General features: G+C 39.0%; 1 protein-coding gene across 3 annotated transcripts in view; it reads left to right on the top strand.

The window, feature by feature from the left end:
- The window catches only part of AFF1 (ALF transcription elongation factor 1), a 146051-nt gene that overhangs the window by 87174 nt on the left and 41658 nt on the right, over positions 1-17219 (top strand). For all 3 annotated transcript variants that reach the window (XM_089526153.1, XM_089526155.1, XM_089526152.1), the window contains exons 4-7: positions 3115-3159; positions 4727-4813; positions 5839-5875; positions 9537-9588. In XM_089526153.1, the coding sequence (XP_089382279.1) occupies positions 3115-3159; positions 4727-4813; positions 5839-5875; positions 9537-9588 (221 nt within the window). The remainder of the gene's footprint in view (positions 1-3114; positions 3160-4726; positions 4814-5838; positions 5876-9536; positions 9589-17219) is intronic.

Below are 17219 nucleotides of genomic sequence, written 5' to 3'. Positions count from 1 at the left end.
TTTGTAATAGTTTTTTCTAACACATTTCAGCTTAGTAGACAGCCTTTTTATCAGTATTGTATATTGTACATTTTCCAGTCATTTATAACCATGATCCCTCTGCCTTGTAGAAGATTCTGTATTCATACAGCTGCTTCAGATAAGTCATCCAGTAAAAGGTGCCATTTTACCTCCCCCTTTTACCTAACCTGCGTTAAAGCATGTCCCCTGAACCAGTCCTTTTTCCTTATAGACTAGTTCTACAAGTTAATAAAAAATGAGAAAACTGGAGGCTTTAACTGGGAATAGCCTTCAGATGGGCTCATAAAAACCACTCCAGCAGTATTCTGCATTGTATCCCTTACTGAGGAAACAGGCTCCCACCTTCCCTCAGTGGTGAAACTTAAGCTGTTTTGAATCCAGGCAGTTTTATTGGTTTATGGAGTATTATAAACAGCACAGTGTATTTGCCATAGGCATTGCTCTGTAGCACAGGAGGTCCCCTGTTTGTTTAAGGGCTATTCATAGACTAGTAAGAGCTAGTATCACCTAACAGTTAAGACAAAGCAGGTTAAGCCAGGAAGCCTCTGGTTCAAGTCTCAGCTTAGTTGGCAACTCACTGTGTAGTCTTAAGCAAGCCTTATTTGAGGACTCAGAGGTAAGTAAAGAAAGAGAAGTAATAGTAGTAATTGTCATTGTGCCCTGAAGGAAAGAAAATAATCTACCTTGTAACATCAGCTGATAAATAGGAAAATCATTCTGAGTCTTGGATAAGCACCATGTTATACTAAAAAGTAGATTTTCAAGATTTTTTGCCCATGTTGCAGAACTGTTTGTTCTTCCAGTCCAACACTTTTATAATGAGGGAAAAAGATAGGAATTCCCATAATTGAATGCATAGGCTGCTTCCCTCTCCCAATCCATTTTAGCCAAATTACAAACCACATGCATATGGTTTTAGAAGCAGTAGATAGGGAGGGGGTCTTCAGCAAAAGGTCCAGAGACATTTCATGTGTTTTCAAACTCTCCTGATCAAGCTTTATACAATGACATATGGTAAGCCTTCCAAAAGTTTTATTTAAATTGGACAGCCCAAAAATAGAGACAGGCTTTTTAATGATAAGAAAAGAAAATAATTGTCTGTTCAAAATAAATTATGTTCTGTTTAGAAAGGCAGGGGGAGGAACAGATAGCAAGTTCATCTGATCTGATATTAACAAGACAGGTTTTTTCCTGACATTTCCTCCTCTGTAGCTAAGTTTTTTTCTTCCCCTTTTAAAATTTTTATTTAACCACTTGAGTTCAAGAATTCTGGAGAATGAGTACAATCAACTATGTACTTTCAATCACTTTCTTTCTAAATTCTACTGATCTGAGAGGGAGTGGCATAAAAGCACTGTGATCTGGTAGTATATTTTGAATTTCTGCCCTGTTATTTTTCTTAATGAATATTTCAAACAGTCTATGATGGCATGGACAATCCTAGCTTTAGTGTTCAATTATATATCTTCACACTTCAGGATCTTGTCTAGTACCCTTATAGTTGCCCTTCCAAGTCCTAGAAGTTTTTGGATTACTATTATTATTATTATTATTATTATTATTATTATTATTGCTGCAATCTCCATCTTGAACTATTTCAATGTCTTTGTCATCTACTCTGAAGTTATGTAAATCATCTGTGGTCATTATTTTTGTTTTCTTAATGTTCTTAATGCCCTTTGCATTTTGTTTCTTGACTTCAGTTAAGTTTTAAGTTCCAACTCTCTGCTATTTTCTGCTAGTAGTATGGGGCCATCTGCATATCTTAAACTGTTGATGTTCCTTTCTCCAAGTTTCACGCCCCCCTTCCTCCAAATCTAATCCTGCTTTATGTATGATATGTTCAGCCTACAGGTTAAATAGATAGGGTTGTACAATGCAGTCTTGCCTGATCTCTTGTCAATTGGAAACCATTCCATTTCTCTGAATTCTGTCCTAACAGTTAGTTTCTTGTCCTGAGTATCAGGACAATGAAATGTTATGGCACACCCATCTCTTTACGAGCAACCCATCGTTTTTCATGGTCTGTACAATCAAAGGCTTTACTATAATCTATAATGTACAAGCTGATTTTCTTGTGATTTTCTTTGGTGCGCTCCTTTATCCAGTGTGTGTTTGCAATATGATCCCTAGTGCCTCTTCTTTCCTTAATCCGGCTTGGACGTCTGGCATTTTTTGATCCGTATATGGTACAGGCCTTTGCTGTAGAAATTTGAGCATCACTTTGCTTGAATGGAGAATTCATGCAATGGTCCTGTTGTTACTGCTGTTGGAAGAATAGTACACCAGATTTTGACAAGATCTCTAGTGTCACATTTGACACCATCATCAGTATTTTGTTTGTTTTTACAAAGAAGCTTTTTATTAGTGCTTTCCCCATTCTGGATCTGTCTTGCTGCAACTTACTGCCAAGTGTTGAAATTGCTAGCTAAATGTTGGATTAATATGGTAAAGTCTAGCTGAGGCTTGCCTTCTCTGCTGTGGCTTAAAATTACCCCGCCTGCAGAAAACCAAGGCATTTAAGCTTTGTGTGGGTGTGTTGGACAAAGGTTGAATTTCTAAGTGTTTCTTTAACAAAGCAGTGGGTGTGGCACAAAGCCTTGGAAGAGAAAAAGAAACACTTTGTTTCATCCACACTAGTCTTTTTCCTTAGAAGGGAATTCTCCTATGGTGATTATTTTTTATGTTTCCCAACTAGAGGTGAAAAGTAGTTACAGAGCTACCATCTTAAGACACAAGGCCTGATATTGCATCTGTAGTTCTGGTTATTGCATTGATGTTTGAGGTTCACATTATTGCAAGCTAGTTTCCACAAGTTCATCTTGTTAAAGAGTATGCTTCAGTTGTTGGGAGATGGATCTACCCAGGATAGTGTTCCAGTGATTTGGGTGTGTGGTTTAGGAAAGGCAGTCTCTGAAAGGAATCAATGGTGCTGGCTTAATCAATAGTCACAAATCCCACATTTTCTGTTGTATTACATTATATGTAATATATATAAAATAGCTGCTTAAATAAATATTTGAAGTGTGCATTTCTGCTCATGAAGTTTCTTCAGCCCATGAAATAATTACTTCTTTTCCTGGTGTTTTCCAGCAATCTTTCTCCAATGAAGTCCATTGTGTTGAAGAAATTTTAAAGGTGAGTGTACTTTTGGTAGCCAGCATATGCTTTAAGAGAGAGCTTCCATTGCAAGCTACTGAGTGTGAATTCAGAAATTCTTTTTCCACGCTAAGACTTTTTAAAAAAAAGTGTGTGCTAATCAAACTAGAAGACTTGCTAACCAAGATAAGCAGTATTCCTCGCTTATCGGTAACGAGGAGGCATGTCAATAATCTGATTGCTCCCTTTTAGCTTTTACTACATATGGGAGTAGCTAAACATTATCAAAATCAGTGGCAGAAGAGAAAATTCAGCTCCCAGTGGGTTCAAGCATATAACATATCCAGAAATGTACCAGTAACAAACAACTTAGTGTTAGCTTGGTTTGTCACTGTTCTGATAAAACAGTTACAAATCCTGGTTTGTTACAGTAGACACAAGCCAGGAGCCCAGGTCTGAATATAATGTTGGTATGTTCCTGGTTTCTTTAGCTGTTGCTTCTTACAGGAGATCTCGGGCAAGAGTAATTAGAAAGCAGGCAGCAGCATGCTTTCTCATTACTGATTAGCTAGAATTCTCAGTAGTTCTGATACACTGTTTTCTGCAAATACAGAGAGAGTGCCAGTACTACCCTAAGAATATTTTGGTCTTAAGAACAGAAAGCATTGCCTTGTTGGATGTGGCAAAGGTCCATTCCCTTGTGCTTCCAAACATTGTGTCTCTTAGCATTCACAAGCAAAACTGGGTGGAGATAATCAGCCTTTGCTGTTTGTTCCTTGCTGTCTGGCACTCCAGGTATACTGAAAGTTCTGTTTAGTCATTATGCTTAACAGCTGTTGATCAACCTCTCTCTGAATGTTCTTTTTGAATGTCATCTAGTGGTCACCACCAAATCCTGTGGTAGAGAACTTAAAAACCCACATGGACCATGTGAAAAAATGGCTGTTTCCAGTGATTGTTGATGGTGTTCTGTTAACACTAACAGTGGAACCATAAGAGGAGTTTGACTGCATCTACACTGCACAAATAATCCAGTTTGACACCACTGTCATGATTCAATGCTGTGGAATCCTTTGAACTGTAGTTTTGTGAGACATTTAGCCTTCTCTATCAGAGTTCTGGTGCTGCAACAGGCCATAATTTCTAGGACACTATATCATTGAGCCATGACAGTTAAAGTGGTGTCAAACTGGATTATTTCTGCAGTGGAGATGCAGGCTTTGTGGGGAATATTATTATTCCAAGATTACCTATATTGATATTTCTGTCTGGTGTGTTTTTTAATTTGGTTTCAAAATGTGTGCTTGCATGGAAGCTCCTGTCCTGGCAAAAATATGTTTCAATATTTGTGGGGTTTTAATTCATGTATGGTGATAGCAAAAAAGCATCAGATAGGGATAGTGTATCTCTGCTGTTTAAACCAAGTGCTAGAGAACAACAGTTTCTGTGTATAGTATTCCAGTGATACTTGCAAGAATTTCTTCAGACACCAGGGAGCAAAAAGAAGTCACAATTTTCCCAATTCTTTGGTTTCTTTGGGTCCTGCATTGGGAAGTGGAACAGGAAACAAGGATCAGAAGCTGATCTTCTATTTTCTCCATCCTAGGAAATGACCCATTCATGGCCACCTCCTTTGACAGCCATCCATACACCTAGCACAGCTGAGCCTTCAAAGTTTCCTTTTCCTGCAAAGGTAGAATGTCTCTTTTTTATATGCTATATTTTCAAAGTGGGAAAAGGTGTAAATGAAAGGGAGAAATCCATAAAATTATGACTATGACTATTGCTTCATAGTAGAAAGCCAAGTTCTACGGCAATACTTTCTACTTTGCAAAAACTTACTTCTGCTTTTATATGTTTGGGTTTCTAGATGTGTATCTCTAATCTTCTGATGTTTGTGTTTTTGTACAATTTATATACACCTCATGTTGCAGTAAAAAGCGTGCAATTTATTTGAAAGGAGCAGGGAAGACATGAAAAGGAACATTTTTGCAGAGTTGGCAGTGTTGCAGTAGAACTCTACTATGAAAGTAGAATTCACTTTTTAAAAAAATAATTGTAAGCCACTTTGAGTCCCAATCTCTGAAAAAGACGAGATAGAAATAATGATACTGATACTGATAATATATAAATTTAAAAAATAAAATAAAGCAGATCTGTGTGGCACAAGGAGCCCTGATGGCACAGTGGTAAAGTCCAGTACTGTAGCCACTATTGCAGCCACAAGGTTGTGAGTTTGATCCCAGGGCTCTGGAGTTGACTAAATCTTGCATCCTTCCATAGGTCGCTAAAATGAGTACCCAGCTTGTTTGGTGCAATTAGCTTACACGTTGTAAACCACTTAGAAACTACTGAATTCTGAGTTCTGTTTTAAGTTGTATAGAAATGTAAATGCTAAATGCTAAGTATTATTTCCTTGTTTACTCCTGCCTCCATTTCCTTTCCCTTCTTCTACTGGTTCTTCTGCATAGAATTTTAGATTGTAAATGCCTTGATGCAGGGACCTTTTTGTTTTTTCTTAAGAAATTTGACAATATAGTATAAATAATTGAAAAATACTTACAATAGCCATCTAAGGCAAGCCATCTGTACTGCAGATGGGAGTTCTGAGGCCAAAATACACTGAACTAATTAGTGCATGTGCTGCATTCTTGGTGGCGTTTCAGTCCTTTTTGGTAATACACAACACATAAATCTCATAATTTTTCTTATTTGTAGGAAACCCAGCATGGTGGATCAGATATACAGAGCCAGAGTAAGTAAGAAGAAAGCTATCTAACTATGCAGATGTGATTTGCTGTATCTTGATGTTGTACATTCATTTCAGCAGAGTCTACAGAGAAATTCCCATTCAAGCTCTACTGAAATGAAAGTTGGTAGTGTAATAGCAGTGCCTTGGTTTTAGTCCAGCATACACATGAAAGATATTCTGTTGCCATATCTGAAATTATTTATCCATTAATTTGTAGGCTAGAAATTTGCAAGTGCATTTAATGAGATTATTCATGGACTTGGAAAAGAAAGGGGGTCTTACATACTGTCTAGTCCAATTCCAGTTTAATGTGGGAAATAAAAACTAGTTTGCTTAGCCCTTCCTTCTTGAGTCTTCCTTCTCCAAACTAAAAGTTACCAGTTCTTACAGGCTTTCCTCATGGGACTTATTGCTGTGGATATAGTATATTTTGATTTCAGTATGGCCTTTGACAAGGTTTCCCATGACATTCTTGCAAACAAGCTTGTAAAATGTGGGCTAGACAAGGTAAATGGTACATGGATTTGTAATTGGTTGACCAGCCAAACACAAAGTTTTCTCAACAATGGCTCCTTTTCATCCTGGAGAGAAATGACCAGTGGGGTCCAACAGGGTTCTGTCCTGGGCCCAGTGTTATTCAACATCTTTATCAATGACTTGGATGACACAATTGGGGGTATACTTATCAAATTTGCAGATGATACCAAATTAGGAGAAGTAGCTAATATCCCAGAGGACAGGATCAAGATTCAGAATGACCTGAATAGACTAGAAAGCTGTGCCACAGCTAACAAAATGAACTTCAACAGGAAGAAATGTAAGGTACTCCACTTAGGGTGGAAAAATGAAATGCACAGATATAGAATGGGGGACACTTGGCTGAACGAGACTACATGTGAAAGGGATCTGAGAGTCCAAGTAGACCATAAGTTGAACATGAATCAACAGTGTGATGTGGTAGCTAAAAAGGCCAATGCAATTTTAGGCTGCATCAATAAAAGTATAGATCAAGAGAAGTAATAGTGCCACAGTATTTTGCTTTGGTCAGGCCCCACCTGGAATATTGAAGTTTATCGTATTAAAGTTGGATGGCCCTTAAGCATTCTTAAAGGGACCAGTCCTGGAACGGGAGGCGGTGGGGAACACTGTATATCGCACAGCGGGAATGCCACTGCTGCCACCGAGCATTCCCCTTCCATTCTTGAAGTGTGTCAGAGGGCCGATTTTCAAGAATGCTTGAGAAAGTGTTCCTGAAAATCAGCCCTGGGGAATGCTCCCAGAATGGAAGGGGAACGTGCGGTGTTGGCGTTTCCGCTGTGCGATATACAGTGTTCCTCGCTACCTCCCATTCCAAGAACGGTCCCTTTAAGAATGCTTAAGGGCCATTCCAACTTTAATGCGATAAACTCCATTGTGTCCAGTTCTGGACCCCACAATTCAAAAAAGAATTTGGAGAAACTGGAGCGTGTCTAAAGGAGGGCGACTAAAATGGTGAAGGGTCTGGAAACCATGTCCTATGAGGAACGACTTAGGGAGCTGGGTATGTTTAGCCTGGAGAAAAGAAGGTTAAAAGGTGATATGATAGCCCTGTTTAAATATTTGAAGGGATGTCATATTGAGGAGGGAGCAAACTTATTTTCTGCTGCTCCAGAGAACAGGACCCAGAACAATGGATGCAAGCTCCAGGAAAAGAGATTCTACCTCAACAATTAGGAGGAACTTCCTGACAGTAAGGGCTGTTCGACAGTGGAACACACTCCCTTCTTGGAGGCCTTTAAGCAGAGGTCTTTAAGCTGGATGGCCATCTGTCGGGTATGCTTCGATTGAGAGTTCCTGCATGGCAGGGGGTTGGACTGGATGATCCTTGTGGTCTCTTCCAACTCTATGATTCTATGATTTATCTGTCCCTCCCTATGCTTCAAGACCTCTAGTAAGGCAGAGCCACCCATCTCTAGAATAGGAATAGAAATTGCACAGTCCTCCAGATGCTGTTAAACGTTAACTCCTTGCAGCCTTAACCAGCATACTCAGTGGTGAATCAAACACCTGGAAACCAAGCCTTATGATGAACAACTTATGGAGCTGGCATGTTTAGCTTGGAGAAGTGAAGATGGAGAGGTGACCTGATAGCTATCTTTAAGTAATTGAAGGAATGCCATGTAGAGAATGGAGTGAGCTTGTTTTCTGCTGCTTCAGAGACTAGAGAATGAAATAAGCTTCAAATCACACAAAAAAAGATTCCACTTAAGTATTAGGAAGATCATTTTTACTCTAAGAGCTGATGAACAGTGGAATTGATGGCCTTGGAGGGTGATGGACTCTCACTCTTGGGAAGTCTTGAAATAGACGTTGGTAGGCATCTTTCAGGGATGCTTTAGTTGTGTATTCCTGCATGGCAGGGGTTGGGACTACATGGTTGTTGTGGTTCCTTCCAGCTTTTATGAGTCTATGATTTGGAAGGCTCCATAATTCTTACACCTAATCTAGGATATAGGTTATTGTCTCCCATTATTCGACTACCCTTATTCTCTAGAGGCTGTTCCTAATAGTCATCCTTGAGATGCAAGAATCTGTCCTCTTGCATCTCAATCCCATTAGATGTAGGACTCCCCTCAAGCTATATAACATGTTTTTGCCCTCTTCTGTGTAACAGCTCTTCAAGTATTTGTAGTGTGCTTTTATTTCCTTCTTGAGTCTTCCCTTCTCCAAACGAAAAATGACCAGTTCCTTCAGGCTTTCCTCGTGTAACTTATTTATTGTCCATTCCTGTTTGTCTACATTCCTCTTAAAAGGCAGTGCAGTCAAAGTACTCCAGATCAGAGCTGACTAGTGAGAATAAAGTGGAGCTATTGCTTCCTGTAAAGAATCTGTGTGGTTCTTCCAACACAGTCTGAAATCACATTAGCCTCCCCCCGGCTGCATGATAGCCAGCGTGTAACTGAATATCCACCAACATCCAGGTATCTTCTGGCCTCTATTTGTGAATGTATTAAATAAATAAATGCACAAAAGTAGGACAGAAGAAAACTGGATATCCTCTGGCCTAATTGCAGTTGTCTGTGGCCTTACATTTTGTTAGTTTTGGCCCAGTTTTCCAGTCTGTCAAGATCATTTTTCATTTTGTTATAGTCTTGTTTATTTTGTGACTTGTATATCTCCACCTTTCTTCCAGGAAGCTCAGTGTAGCATACACTACTCTTTTTCTTATTTTTATCCTCACAACAACAGGTTTGGCCCCTTTTGGTAGGCAAATGGGAACAGAATCCAGATACCCTCTATCTTAGTCCAGCACTCTTTACATTTACATTGCACTGTCCTGCAGTCTTAATTGTTAGTAGCTACCCCCCGTCCACAATTTGAGAGGGAACACGATGCACATATTAGTCCCAAGAAGACAAGACCCACTAAATCAGTGTGACTGAACTATGTGTTGATTCAACAGTCAGCATTCAACAGTGGCTCTTTTCGGGACTAACCAATAAGAATTTAGGAAATTATCTCGGTCTTGCATGACTCAGTCAGTTTATTCCATTCAAGCCTTGCTTCATGGCAGGTTGGTGGAACCTGTGGCCCTCCAAATAATGTTGAACTGTAACCCCCGTAATCCCTCACTATTTATGCAGCCTAAAACATTTACTTGATTGTTTTTTTCTTTTTTTTACAGAGCAATATGATGCACCTTCTAAGACGCTGTCTGCCTCTCAGCAAGGGACATCGTAAGTAGATATACTAATTTCCCTGTATATTTGACGGTCGATCATTAGAGAAGCTATGGCCATTGTAAGAATTTTCTTTTATTATAAGCAGGATCCAGTAACAGGTGAAGAGATCTGCCCTAAGCCCTCAAGAGCTGATGCCAGTCAGAGAAAAGAATATTAGTTCAGAAAGATATGGAATGGGTAAGATAGGGTTAGAATACTGGGTTAAATCTTCTTTTCTGCATTCTTAGACTCACACCAAAAGAACTAAACATATTTATTTTTATTTATGGTAACTTTTCTGACACATCCTGCTTAAAACCCAAAAAAGTCAGAAGGATTGTGAGGCCTGCTTTCACGGTCTGTAAACAAATAAAGAGGAGGCAGTAGCTGGCATCTGCTTCTGAGGGCTTCAGACATGCTGGACCTAGGATTCTGATTTTGAGTGTGATTGTTGACTGTACTTTAAGCTCTGTTCTTGCAGGGTTATCTTGGGTTTATGGGACATCATCATGGAATCTTTCAAGGTGCAGATTCCTGTTGAGGAGAATTATCCAGATGTTTCTGAGATCTAGCTGTTTTGCTAGCTTGGCCACACAGAAGCAGTGAAATTGGGCACAACTCAAGAAATATGCATCCAGCTGCATGTGGCCAGTGGGACATTGCATTTTCCCCCCAAAGGTCTCACAACCTCCCATGAGAAAGTGCATGTACTTCTGAAACTCAACAAAACAAATGAGAATATTGCCCTGGCAAAGTAAGATGCACATGCTGAACTGCAAGTCACAGAAATCACACAGACTGAAAATTGTTCTGAAGCCTGAGCTCAGTTTGCTATTCCTTTTACCAAACACTGCCAAAATGTTCTTTCTCCATAGAGTACAGTGTGATTTTTTGTTGTTGTTTTAATTTACAATTGCAAAAAAGGGTGTGATGTTTCTTTAAAGTTAGTAACACATTTTCTTCTTGAAGATTAAAATCTTTGGCAAGGTTTTGGGTCTGCTGTTAAGCAAAGATGCAGGTTTCATCTTGCCTGGCTGCTGTAAGAGGAGCCTGCAGTTTCTCTGGTCAGCAAATCTTCATAATTTATCTGTGTGCTTGAGTGTTTCTAAGAAACAAAACAGTTACTCCAGCTGTTACTAGGTATCATCATTGATATAGAAGTAATGATGCTAGAAACTAGTGAAGTCGATTTAAGTACAGCTGATGTGTTGCCAACAAAACCTGAAATGGTTATTTCTTCTCTTAATATTCTGAAATGCCCCAGTCCTAATTAGAGGTCTTCATAGAATCTTTTTGGTTGCTGAGAAAGTTGCTCGAGAGTTAATAGAAAGCTTTTAAGTTTAATTGCAATGCACTGAGAAGAGAGTAGGGAAGGGGTGGCATGCCTTAGATACCTTGGCTTTGTAATCCATAACATAATGATCTAGACGGGCTCCGTATCTATAGTGCTTCATGAACTGTGAATTAAATGGTCTTGACTTCTATTTACAATGCTACTGTATTTTCTCAGGGGTATGTTTTTGATAGGTTCATATTATCACATGTTATAGATGAGAGCTATATAAGTCTTTTGATGCACATTTCTGAAAATTAGAAGTACATAGGCTGTGTAAAATGCCTTTGTAGGAACTAAAACCCTGCTTGCTGGATAAATAGACAATGTAGAATTTAATCATATCTGAAAGCTGCTGTGAGTTGTGATTTTGTGAACACTTGGAAAACTAGGACACATGTAGAACCATCACAAATAATGATGTACCTGCAGCACATAGCATTTTTAATTTATTCATTTATTTATTTTATTTATATGCTGCTTTTTCTCATGGAGTTGGGAACCAAGGTGACTTACAAATAGAACCAGTCAAAAACAATAAACATTAATTTTTTAAAAACAAATCTTATCAAAACAATAGATTTAAAACAGTTTAAAATAATTTAAAACATAGGGGGGAAAAACCTAAACCACCCTCCATAAGGTTGTCTGCTTCAAGTTGTTTTGCCCAAGGCCTAAATTGAAGTGAATTTCTATGGCTGAGTGGGGATTTCAACCCTGGTCTCCAAGCCCAACATTTAAACCACTACACCTTGATGTCTGTCTGGTAGGGATACCTATGTAGAGAACATTTCTGCAGACAGCATAGGAAGCCTGCATGTGGTTTGTTGATGTCTGAACTTCACAAGACTCCAACAAGGTAAAGAAATAAACCATGATTTGTTGCAAGAGTTATTTCTCTCATTTGTTATCGGACAGAATATGGAGAGCTGGCTCTGGTAGGTTTGGATTTCATGTTAAACAAACCATAGACCTCTGGTTAAGCTGTTCCTGCCTCAGCTCCCCCCCACCTCCTTATACTGACTTTAATTGTACCAGTGGGTAAAAGGATGATCACAAGCTGATTGATTATCCTAATCAGAATAAGTTTCCTTAGAATTACTGCTGAGTAATGAACTTTTTCTGCAAGATTAGCCAGACCCGATGACAGCACCAGTAGATTCTAGGCCTCAGATAATAGCAGTTTCTTACTGGAGCTTTTTTCACAAGTCAAGAAGGCGAGCCCACTCAAGCACAGTTTGAAAAGCAGGATAACTAGGACTGAAATAATAGAATCAAAGAATTAGAATAGACCACAAGTCCAACCCCCTGCCGTGCAAGAACACACAGTCAAAGCACCCCGACAGATGACCATCCAGCATCTGTTTAAAAACCTCCAAAGAAGGAGACTGTACCACACTCAAAGGGAGTGTGTTCCACTCTCCAACAGCTCTTACTGTCAGGAGGTTCTTCCCAATGTTGAAGTGGAATCTCTTTTCTTGTGGTTTGAATCCATTGCTCTGGGTCCTGTTCTCTGGAGCACCAGAAAACAAGCTTGCTCCATCCTCTGCATGAGACCTCTTCAAATATTTAAACAGGGCTGTCATGCAACCTCTTAACCTTCTCTTCTCCAGGCTGAACATACCCAGCTCCCCAAGTTTCTCCTTATAGGTCATGGTTTCCAGACCCTTCACCATTTTAGTGGCCCTCCTCTGGACATGCTCCAGCTTGTCAACATCCAGTTCTTTGAACTGAGATGTGATGAATTGAATTGAGATGGGGATCAAAACATTTGCATTGTATCAATCCCCCTGTTTTAAATACATACCTTCCAGTATGTGTAGGGTTTTTTAATCCCATAAAATTAGCTTTGTTTACACTGTTTCAAAATTGGCATCCTTAAAAGTTCTGTTAACGTTTCCACTTTAGATGAGGATTTACTGTGCTAATGAAATATTACTTTCATGACCAATATTGTGTGTGCGTTTCAGCGGATTTTCAAACAAATTCGCATAGTGGTAAAGCCAGGCATTCTAAATAAAAATATTTATTTTTTAGTCCATTAGGCTAGCTTTTAGAGATAAAATGCATATAAATATGGACACTCAGTTTAGTTGCCACAGCTATTAGCCATTCTTACCTCTTGGTTAATCCAGTCAATCCTCTTTAAGTTTTTTCTAAAAAAAACCAACCTGATCAAGCAAGATGTTACCCAACAGTGAAAATGCTGTTGTCTTTGCAAACCATATCTACTGTTTCAGATTTTATATGGTTTAGCTTGTTTCAGTTTCTAATTATAGTATGCTAACATCCCACTGATATTTTTGAATTAATTCTTTCCCACCTCCTGAAGCGTTTATAGGCAAGGTTATTCATTCATAACACAACATTACTCATTCGTAGTGCATACTGTGTTCCTACCCTTTTATTATCAATATTATTCTGCTTCTTTCAGTACTATGCTGATTTCTGGAACTGAATTGGCCCTTAAAAGCAATAATCTTGACCCTTGTGAAAACAAGCCCTATTCATAAACTGGTTCTGAGAATGTGTGGTGACTGATGCCTGAAAAACCATGTCTCTGTATGATCTTGTATGGTCCAAGTTTTAAGTCTTTTGGGAGAAGGCTTTTTCTTGGTCCATCACTATCACAGATATGTTTAGTGAGGACATGGGAGCAGTGGTGTTACTAAGGGGGTGCACGGGGTGTGGATTGCACCTGGTGACACCCCAAGGGACGGTGACACCACTGTTCCTCAAACACCTACCTTTTGGCAGAAATGGGCTCTAGCATTAATCTGCTTCCATTAAAAATGCTTTAAGAGATGGTAGGAGTGGGGTGAAGCTCAATGGCAGAAGAAAGGAGAGGCCCCAGAATTTTTAAAAATCAAAATTTCAAATTGCAACTTTTTAAAAAAAAATTTATTCCTTTAAAACTTTCTTTAAAAACAACACATTTAAATCAAATATTCACTATGTATATGCAAATACATTTAGGTTGTGCAAATACATTTAGATTGTTATTTGAAGGTATAATTTAAATTTTGTTAGTTGTTTATGTCACAACTATTAGCATTACATTTCATGATTTACGAGTAACATTAGTGCAAAAAAGCATTACTAAGGATTCTGTATGGTGTGAAATGGGAGGAGGTCAATTGGGTGGTGACACCATGAGTTACTGCACTGGGTGACACCAACCCTGGGGATGCCACTGCCTGGGAGAGAGCCTTCTCAGTGGTTGCTCCCATATTGTGGAATTTCCTCCCCAGGGAAGTTCAGTTGGCCCTCTTGCTCTTTTCCTTTGACTAGCAGTCTAAGAACTTTTTATTCAGGCAGGCTTTGGGCTGAAAATCTATGTGACAGACAAGGTTTGTGGTAGGGTTGTGTTTTTTTATCATGATCAGTGTGTTTTAATCTTGTTTTTAATTGTGCTGTTATTTAATTACTTTAAAACTTATATATATATAAGTTTTATATAACTTAAATCATATATATATATATATATATATATATATATATATATGAGATTTAACAGTATCATGCCTTTTTTAATGCTGTGGGCCGCCTTGGGTCCTGCATAAGGAGTAAGGCAAGATATAAGACAAATAAAATAAAATAATGTAGGTTGGACAAAGAATTGCAACTGTTGCTTGAGGGCAGCCACTTTGATGGATCTCTCCCATGTCCTTCCCAGCTATACCTGTGATGGCGGTGGAACAAGAGAACACCCTCCCCACCTCTGTTCTCTGCTCCCCAGAGGTCTAATGGTTTTAAGTTACAGGAGAGTAGATTTTGACTGAATATTATATCTTGACTGTAAGATTTTCTTTGGACTGCAACTCCTATAACTTTGAGCCGAAACAGCCAATGGTCAGGAATTGTGGGATTTAATGTCTGGAGTATCTGAAAAGCACCAGATGGTTTATCCTGCCGTAAAACATTGGAAGAAGGTCATTGGAAGCTAAAGCTACAGTGGAAGCTAATGATACATAGGAAGCTAAAGTGAGACTGATAGGACAATATTGAGTGAAGCATATTTTATGAGACATTGAGATGTGAACTCTTCCAGCTGTCCTCTATCTCTTGCTGAGCACTGCTAACATAGGACTAAATACTAAAAATGCTATCTTTTTAATATGGACATTTCATGAGTTTTAAGGTTCTGTATTTAGGATTCTGGACTCTAGCCTGTGCAACAAGAGTGTACAATGTGAATGTGTGTGTGTGGTGAAGAAAACTTGAAATTTCTGCATTTTTCTGTTATTAATAACTTTTTAATTAATGCATCCTCATGTGGTAAGGAAAAAAAAGTGCAACCACATATTTTCTCTTCTTGCAACTATCCCATTGACTGTGTTTATATCTTGGCCACACTGGGTGAGCCTAGGAGTATACAGGTATACTTCAGTGACTGAAAGATGTGTTTCTTGGTCAGTACTTCTTCAACAGAAAATGCGGTACCAGAGGAAAAAATAACGTAGAAAGAACAGGGATGGATTCCTCGTCCAAGTCCCTGTCAACTTATGGCAACACCATGAATTTCATAGGGTTTTCTCAGGCAAGGAACACGCAGAGATAATTTTGCCAGTTCCTTCCCCTGAAATATAGACTGCAGCACCTGGTATGTGTTGGCAGTCTTCCATCCAAGTACTAAGTAGGGTTGTGATTCTGTGTATCCGCCAAGATCAGACAGGATCTGCTGCCTCAAGGGTATTTAGGTCCTACTCCACAGAAAAGAAGAGCAGCGCAATTTGTTTTAGCAGACTTTTTTTCAATCCAAAACTAACAATACAGATATGTGAAATGAAGCAACCAAGTCAGGAAAGGCTTCCATTGGTAAACAAAAATATTTCCAACCTTCTAGAGACCAATTGAAGGCTCCTTCCACAATGCATCCAAGATGAATTTTTCTTTCACTAGCCTCCACTTTTCTCATGATTTCCCTTTTAGTGGCCAAATGTATAATTGTGCTTTTTTAACCTGCCAGAAAATTTTTTGAGGAAGTCTTATTTACTCTCCCTGTTTCTCTCTGTTTTACTATTCATTATGATTAGTAAGTGATTTTGGAGACAGCTGCTGTTTACCTTGCCTGTTGTAGGTAAGCACATACAGGTACAGGAGAATTGGCCTAGAGTAGAATCCCACTCTTTCCCAACTCCAGTTATGTTGATTGCATTGTTTTCCCTGTATACAGCTGTTGCAATGTAACACTGAAAGTCTGTCTTTTTCCAGGCTTCCTTCCCCATCTTCCCAGTGTTTATGCTGCTGAAAAAAACCCTTTCAGCTAAGCAAAGGACAAGGAGGAAAGGGGGTGCTGGCGGGGCATAAAAAGACATTGTCAAAATAATCTTCTTTGTCAAAGGCTTTAACTGCAATATTATGTAATATATTCAGGATTTTATATAGCTCTTTGCCTGTTAGTTACTAGCATTCTTGCAAAGTTGATGGCTTTGGTTATTGCAGATGGGGATAAAGTGGTGATGCTATGGATTGCCTTTCATGGCTGAAATGAAGACTTCCCAGTTCATGGCTCATCCTTTTAACCCCACTGTGCTACACACCAGGGGCCTTTTCACACTACAGAATTATCACACTATTATTCCACTTTAACTGTCATAGTTTCATCCGGTGGAATCCTGGGATTTGGTGTTTAAGGAGCAGTACTTAGGGTTTTCAGCCAAGTGCTTCAGTGCCTTGACAAACTACAAATTCCAGGATTCCATAGGATGGAGCCATGTCAATTAACGTGGAATTGTATCGCTATAATTGTGTAGTATGAATGGGCCTCATCTTACATTAGATGAGGTGAGGCAACATCTCTTGTATCCTTGTAGAAAAATGTCAAGTGTATAAAATAGGTGGATATTCCATGGACCACATATGATCCCCCATAGTCATTTTTGCAGCCCTTACTCGCCCTCTTTGTGTTGTCTCCTATCTGTACATCACTTCCAAAAAAGACATAAAAACATAGCAGTAAAACATCTTTCAAGGCAATGTCGAATTGAAGTTCTTATTTGTAAGCTTGATTTTGTCCCCTCTGCCTTTCTTTCACCCCAAAGGACCATTTTAAATCTGCATAATTGTTGGCAGATTGGGTTTTAGAGAAGTATGAAACCTACCGGACTAATGCCAATCTTTTTATAACTCGAGATGAAGGAAGATTACTTCACATGCATTCAGGCCAAAAATGCTTGCATCTTCCTATGAATCATCAGCTTTTGTCCTCTGCCAGAATCAGGCTAGTGGGACGAGTTCGATCTGCCTGATGGTGTTTGCCCTAGTATATAACAGCTCAAGTGTTTTGCTTGAGTCATTTTGGAATTAGGTT

This window comes from Sceloporus occidentalis, unplaced genomic scaffold (assembly GCF_023333645.1).
Source record: "Sceloporus occidentalis isolate IW3139 unplaced genomic scaffold, rSceOcc1.0.p SCAF_5, whole genome shotgun sequence".
In the NCBI taxonomy this organism is placed as follows: Eukaryota; Metazoa; Chordata; class Lepidosauria; order Squamata; family Phrynosomatidae; genus Sceloporus; species Sceloporus occidentalis.
This window is presented reverse-complemented; position numbering and strand designations above follow the sequence as displayed.